Consider the following 8,395-nt stretch of genomic DNA (forward strand, 5'->3'; position numbering starts at 1 on the left):
CCTTATGAGTTGTCACCATTTCAGCACCACTGTTTTTGAGACGGACTCTTGGTCTTCTTGATGTCCAAGACAGACATGGTATGATTTTTCTAGTATTTAGATCTTTAAACGTGATGAGATTACCATTCTGTCCCTTAATTCTAAAATGATGAAAGTGCCCTCCTAAACACGTACATGAAGCATCTTATAGGGGGATTTCATATTTAAAATTAGAGTGGGTAACCTATTAAAGAGGAATTTGTTAGTGAAGAAAGCATTTTTTAAGAAACTTTGAAGCATCCTAACAGTGGTCAATAATGATAAACCCATCTCCACTATATGTTTATGTTTTCTTTTGATTACACCTTGTTATTGATGGATACATGGACATGATAATTAATAAATAATCTCATGATCATGAAAAAAAATCTTAACAGATTGGGAGCGAAACTCCTTGGCATTATTAGATTGCACAACTTTAAGTGCACAACCAATTTATTTTCCGTCAAGTTTTTATATTGAGTTAAAATATGTAAAACATGGGATTTGGATTGAAACAAGTACAAACATGTGTACTGGGTATATGCATAAACAACGCTAAGATGGTATTTATATTCTAATCTTGATGTGATAGGAGATGGTCCCCAAATGACAAGAAAAATAACTTTTAAGGGAGTAGTGTAAATAGTAGATGAAGGAGAAAAAAATAAATTGTACTTTTTAGTAAGGCAATAAGATTCACACACATCCATATGAGACGAGTTTTTATTGGAATTCACATTAATGTTGATATTACATTATTAAAATATATATTGAACTATATAATACTCTACCATGCAGAGCCTTATGTAAACAAGAGTAGAGTATCAAAAGATACAAAAAATCAAACTCTAGACTCGACCTGCGAAGCTAAGGCTGGCCAAGTATAAATACATATGTATACAACCCAAAGTATCCTAAAGAAATAAAAAAGAACTCCTGTTTCTCCAAGATAACCTCTAGGAGGAACAAATATAAAATATATACAGAAGAGAATCTATTTATATATATACATAGAATACGTACAAAATACAACATCCCAAAATAAAACTTCGCTTGCATAGGGAGTCTCCAGATGCTCAACGAGGTGCCTCTCGAACTGCATCTGAAAAACAACAATATATGTATGGAATGAGAACTGCGGGTTCTCATCATAGTAAAGGTGCCAACATAGGTAATATAAAAGGTCTCGGAAAAAGCCAGAGGCATTCGTAGAACCTTGACACTCAGAGTAAAACTAAAAGAAGTATATTAAACCAGAAATTTGGGAATCTATTTGTGGATTCTAGTTCTAATATAACTCTTCATCTCCTGTCAACCCAAGCCTCCTAATCACCGATGGAACTACCCTCAGCGTTATCTCTGCCAGCATGAGGGATCTCTCAGTTACAAGCACAAACAAAATAGACAAGAAAAACATAGATATAGATAGTAGTTATAGCAGATAGGACAAGTAGCCGTTAATTATAGACAAGCAATTAGACAAACTAAGACAAATGCATGCCCAAACAAATCATACAAATACATATGATAAATGTCTGTCCTATGGCCGATGATATCAGCTATCGGTTATATAGCCAAACCTGACATGTCCAGTAGCGAATCTTGGACAAGAACACCACAACACCGAGCAAGTGGGATAAAATCACAAGCTTGCATCTTACCCGCATAACCCGGAGAAAGGGAATAACCTCACCCTTGTCTCTTACCCAAGCAGTATTATAATTCTCAACCTAGAGCAAAGGTGACAAAACTCAACCTTTGCATCTTACCAAAGTCTCGAACCTTTACCCAGAGTAAGTAGATAACACCACTGCATCTTACCCGGTGTTTCAACTTATATCCGGAGTAAGCGGACAATGCCATTGCATCTTAAGCAGAATCTCCAATTATACCCAGAGCAAGTGAATCACACCACTGTCTTTTACCCGGTGACATATCACAATTAGATTCAATCTCATTTTCAATATCACTTTAATTCATTCATATTCATTCAAAATTCATAATTGAACTCACTTCTCATCATTCTTCTTCCTCATAGCCAACCTCATCATTAATCATATCTCAATTTAGTCACATTTTATTATTATTATTATCATTATCTTTATCAATTACTTCTTATTCGACATTACCAACATCTCATTACTTAGTTATCACTCCAAAAATCCTTCTCAAAATTTCCTTAACTCATTAAACTCGTTCACTCTTGTTCTAAAGCTTAAAAACTTGCTAACGGACCCTAAACAAGTGTTAAAGACATTTGGAAAGTTAGAGAGTACGTTTAAAACTCAAAAATGCCACTTTTCTAAAACAGGGTGGTCATGCATACGCATACCACCCCATGCGTACGCACGGATATAAATCTTGCCAATCTCGTATACGTAAGCACCTCCCGCGTATGCGAGCACCTCCCATGTACGCGGGTTCTCCAAACAGAAGGGGTGACTCGCGTACGCATGAACACTACTGCGTACATGCACTTTCAAAACTTGGTATTTCATACGTATGCATCCACATCATGCGTACACGAGTGTATAAAATAGAGAAGATTCTCGTGTACACATGCATGAGTCTGCGTACGCATGCCTCAAGTTTTCCAGAAAAGCTATGGTGCGTAGAAATCGTGACGGTTCATTCCTTGGTAACGGCGCTAAAAACTTAATACACACGTTCATAATCTTAGTTATTTGTCACAACTTCGCACAACTAACCAGCAAGTGCACTGGGTCGTCCAAGTAATAAACCTTACATGAGTAAGAGTCGATCCCACGGAGATTGTCGGCTTGAAGCAAGCTATGGTCATCTTGCAAATCTCAGTCAGGCAGATTCATATGGTTATGGATATTTGATAATTAAAATATAATTAAAATATAAATAAAATGTAGATTAAAGATAGAGATACTTATGTAATTCATTGGTGAGAATTTCAGATAAGCGTATGAAGATGCTTGTTCCTCCTGAACCTCTGCTTTCCTATTGTCTTCATCCAATCATTCATACTCCTTTCTATGGCAAGCTGTATGTTAGGCGTCACCGTTGTCAATGGCTACATCCTGTCCTCACAGTGAAAATGGTCCAATGCGCTATCACTGCATGGCTAATCATCTGTTGGTTCTCGATCATACTGGAATAGGATCCATTGATCCTTTTGCGTCTGTCACTACGCCCAGCACTCGCGAGTTTGAAGCTCGTCGCAGCCATCCCTTCCCAGATCCTACTTGGAATACCATAGACAAGGTTTAGACTTTCTAGATCTCAAGAATGGCCGTCCATGGATTCTAACTTATACCACGAAGACTCTGATTAAGGAATCCCAGAGATATTCATTCAATCTAAGGTAGAACGGAAGTGGTTGTCAGGCACGCGTTCATAGGTTGGGAATGATGATGACTGTCACGATCATCACATTCATATTGAAGTGCGAATGAATATCTTAGAATCAGAAAAAGCTTGAATTGAATAGAAAAACGATAGTACTTTGTATTAATTAATGAGGAACAACAGAGCTCCACACCTTAATCTATGGTGTGTAGAAATTCTACCATTGAAAATACATAAGAGCAAGGTCCAGGAATGGCCGAGTGGCCAGCCCCCATAAAGGTCTAAGATAACATAAAACTGATCAAAGATGTCTAATACAATAGTAAAATGTCCTATTTATATCAGACTAGTTACTAGGGTTTACAGAAATGAGTAAATAATGCAGAAATCCACTTTCGGGGCCCACTTGGTGTGTGCTTGGGCTGAGCATTGAGCTTTACATGTGTAGAGGCTTCTCTTGGAGTTGAACGCCAGTTTGTAACCTGTTTCTGGCGTTTAACTCCACTTTGCAACCTGTTTCTGGCGTTTAACTCCAGAATAGGGCAGGAAGCTGGCGTTGGACGCCAGTTTGCGTCGTCTAAACTAGGGAAAAGTATGGACTATTATATATTGCTGGAAAGCCCTGGATGTCTACTTTCCAACGCAATTAGGAGCGCGCCATTTAAAGTTCTGTAGCTCCAGAAAATCTACTTTGAGTGCAGGGAGGTCAGAATCCAACAGCATCTGCAGTCCTTCTTCAACCTCTGAATCTGATTTTTGCTCAAGTCCCTCAATTTCAGCCAGAAAATACCTGAAATCACAGAAAAACACACAAACTCATAGTAAAGTCTAGAAATGTGATTTTTATTTAAAAACTAATAAAAATATATTAAAAACTTACTAAATCATACTAAAAACTATGTAAAAACAATGCCAAAAAGCGTATAAATTATCCGCTCATCAAGCTACTAAGTCTGCATAATTCAATTTTTCATACCTAACTTCGAACGCGCATAACTTTTTCATTAGAAATCGTTTTTAATCCGTTCTTTGAACATTGTAAACTTCACAAATCCAATTTTCATTCAAAATAATTTTTATAAAATTTGGGAGTCCGGAAGCCAAGTTATATCCTGATGAAGTTGGTCAACAACTAGCTTTTACCAAACTTTATAAAATCTCTAGTTTTTCAAAATCCTCAATCCAAAATCAATGGTTCACAATTCCAAAACAGCCCCAAAACTCCATTACCACCACCCAATTCACTCAATTATTCAACAATTTTTTATATGTATACTCGACAATTCCTGAACAAAAATCAACAACAATCCTTCTCACATACCTCCTTTTCATGCCACAATCCTATCAACATATAAATTCATCAATATATCATCATCACAACTGACAATTATCATCAATCATCACCATATCTCATAATTCTACCATAATTCATATAGACACATCAAATCTCAAATCAATTGCACACATATACATATTTATTCACTAATGACATCAACAACCAAATTCAATCCAATCTTATCCTATGGTCAATTAGCCTAAATTTTCACGTGACATTATATATTAACTACGAGAAACCAAAATTATACCTTCGCAGATTTCTTCCTAAGCCACAAATGCCACAAATTCTCTTCTCCGCAAACCTCAAAGTCTTCGAATCAACTCAATCAGCTTACATCCACCATAACTTGGTTCTAATTCACCACTATGACTATAATTTCACATGAATTCAACCTAACACCACTCATATATGGCCACAATTTCAATTTCTAACCTCATAAAAATCAAACATTCACAAGGGTTATAAGTTTCTCACCTTACCCATGAATGATTTATGTGAAACCCAACAATTTTTTGTCACTAGATTACACCTAAATCATCAAGAACACCAAATCCCTCAATATATAACACCCAAATTTACAAAATTGAAGGGGGGTGAGAACTGGGTATGAAATCTCAAATTTCTTACCACTTTGTTCAAATGGTTTCAAAGAGAATTTTAAGATAAATGCGTGGCCACTGACGGCTCGTCAATCGGAGCTCCGGATTGAAAATTATGGTTGATAGAATATTGAAGTGGAAATAAGTTAAGGTTTGATGCTTATCCGCCTTTGCTTCAGCGTGTTTTCAGTTTATGAGGGGAAGAAAAGGCTGATTTGGCCTTATATAGTGGGCTTTGAGCCTGGTTTAGACCCGGTCCAATTTATTTGGCCCGTTAGCCCAATTTTGTGCCAAAATCGTTGAAATTAGTGTCGAATTTATATTTTAAATATTTTTACTTTTCTAACTTATCACATTTAATTTTGTAATTTCTTTAGATAGTAATTAATTTATTAATTAATTATTTATTAATTTTTTGGATTTTACATCCTATTCCCTAACAAAAATTTTCGCCCTCGAAAATATTGTACACCACAAAAGTATGCAAGAGTAGCTATCTCTTAACTCGACTCCTCTCTCCCCAACCTTTTGCCAATATTTGTGATAGCTTGTCTCCCACAACTCCTCCTCCTCATCCCAGTAGTCCCAACGTCTTTAAAAATTCTAGCGCTTCCGCTGTCGCACTCTGGCTCGTCTATCTCTAAAAAAATTTGATCATTCGCCCCACGCCGATCAAAATCTTCTGCAAGCTCTAACGGCAATATACTACGTGGCACGATTAAGTTTGGTTCTAAGTTCGACACTTCTAGTCTGAATTCGTCATTTTCGTCTTAGGTATGAATAAATGCAATGTCTCAATGTCCTATAACGTAATTAAAATTCAGTTATTAGTTTTACAATTACGTCCACCTCGTTGCGACCGACCAGCATCCTGAGTCTCCTTACGTGAACAGTTCCAGGACATATGCCCCGGAAGACCGCATCTGTAACATAATCCCAAACCAAAACGGCACGGCCTATTTGAGTAATAGCTCCCATATTTCTGACAAATCGAATCATCTAAAGCAGCCCTCGCTATTTTCCTCTACCATTTTCTTGGTGGTCATTATTTGTTCTGAAGTTATTCCAACCTTGGAAAAATTGTTGTGCATATCCTCTTGTCTTCAATTCTTGGCTTCTTGGTGTGAAGCTCTGGTTGTACTCCTTTTGGTGAAACTCTCGGTGATCATTCTTTGCCGTAACAGCCTTCTTTGAAAATTCCTTTGTGATCCTACTCGTATTTACTAACTTTGAGAAGACATGAACTTCCATAGGCCCCACAGTACTCAAGATATCTCCTCGTAAGCCTTCCTTGTACTTAACGCATTGCCATTCTTCGAAGTCCTCCAGAGCATCCTGGCAAACCTTAAAAAATTGATACAGCTCCTCAAATTTACTGGTGTATTTTGCCACCGACATTGAGCCCTGCTTTAGTTGTAGCAACTCTATCTCCTTCGCTGTCCTGACTGAGGAAATATTTCTTGTAGAATTTGGATTGAAAGGTGCCCCAAGGTATTGCGGCATTGCCTTGCTGCAGAAGATGATGTGTTCCCTGCCACCATAACTGAGCTTCTCCCATCAGCTGATACGTAGCAAATTCAACATACTGATCCTCAGGTACCTGTTGCGCTTACAAGGCTCGTTCCACTACCTGAAACCAATTATCTATCTCCGTGGGGTTCGTTGTTCCTTTAACGATTGGTAGGTTTACCTTCAGAAAGGTCGCTAAAGTCATCGGTCTATTGCCACTATTTTTGCAATTACCATTCCCAACTTGTTGGCCAAGTACCTCAGCGGTGGCTTGCATAACAGCAGCCATATTCTGTAGTGCAGCTATGAAGTTCATGGGGTTATTTTCAGTCATTTCGGGTTCCACCTTACTATTCTGACCTCTCCCTCGACCGCGTCCGCATCCACGAATTGCCATTTGGTTCCTATTTACACCAAACAAGTGATATCAAGGTGATCAATCTCAATATCTCAAGTTTAGTGCTTTCAAGCCCCAAATGCATGCTCATGAATAAAAATGCCACATATATCAATTAGATATTCTAATTAGCATATATATACACCCAGAGTATGCCTAGAAGCATAATCAGTGCGTCCCTCAGGCTCTACAAGAATGAACTGCTCTAATACCATAATGTAACACCCTACCACACAAAGCCTTATGCTTAAGTCATAAAGTAGAGGTGGCGAGGTATTACAACCTCTAAAAATAAAATATATATAGATAGATATGGTTGAAAAAAAATTGGTAACTAAAATCCTTGAAGAAGAATTTAAACAAAAAACTGTAAAAAAAAAAAAATGCATCACACACGTAAGGCAAATAACCAGAAAAACAGGAAGGATAAACTGGCAATAAAGGAAGGATAACTCATATAAATAAGAGTAGAGTACCAAAAGATACAAAATATCAAGCTCCAGACTCGACCTACAAAGCTAAGGCCGGCCAGAGTATAAATACATACATATACAACCCAAAATATCCCAAAGACATAAAACAAAACTCTTATTTCTCCAAGATAGCCTCTAGGAGGGACAAATATAAAATATATACATAGCATAAGTACAAAATACAGCATCCCAAAATAAAACTTTGCTTGCATAGGGAGTTTCTAGACGCTCAACGAGGTGCCTCTCGACCTGCATCTGAAAAACAACTATATATGAATGGAATGAGAATCGAAAATTCTCAGCATAGTAAAGGTGCCAACATAGGTAATATATATGATCCCGGAAAAATCAGAGGCATTTTTAGAACTTCGACACTCAGATTTAAACTAAAAGAAGTATATTAAACCAGAAATTTAGGAATCTAGGATTCTAGTTCTAATCTAACTCTTCATTTCCTATCAACCTAAACCTCTTCACCTTACCCACGGATGATTTGTGCAAAACCCAACAATTTTTCATCATTAGAGTACACCTAAATCATCAAGAATACCAAATCCCTGAACATATAGCACTCAAAATCACAAAATTGAAGGGGATAAAAACTGCGCACAAAATCTTAAATTTTTTACCACTTTGTTCGAATGATTTTGAAGAGAATTTTGAGATGAACGCGTGGCCGCTAACGGCTCGTCAATCGAAGCTTCGGGTTAAAATTTATGGTTAATAAAAGATTGAAGTG

General features: G+C 37.2%; 1 protein-coding gene across 1 annotated transcript; it reads right to left on the bottom strand.

Annotated features, from left to right (window-relative positions):
* LOC107615235 lies at positions 6,292–7,120 on the bottom strand. The gene is made up of 2 exons (XM_016317332.1): positions 6,908–7,120; positions 6,292–6,825 (listed from the first exon to the last, which is right to left on the bottom strand). Exons 1-2 carry the CDS (start codon positions 7,118–7,120, stop codon positions 6,292–6,294), a joined length of 747 nt encoding a protein of 248 aa, XP_016172818.1.

The sequence above is a fragment of the Arachis ipaensis genome, chromosome B09 (assembly GCF_000816755.2).
Source record: "Arachis ipaensis cultivar K30076 chromosome B09, Araip1.1, whole genome shotgun sequence".
Lineage (NCBI taxonomy): Eukaryota > Viridiplantae > Streptophyta > Magnoliopsida > Fabales > Fabaceae > Arachis > Arachis ipaensis.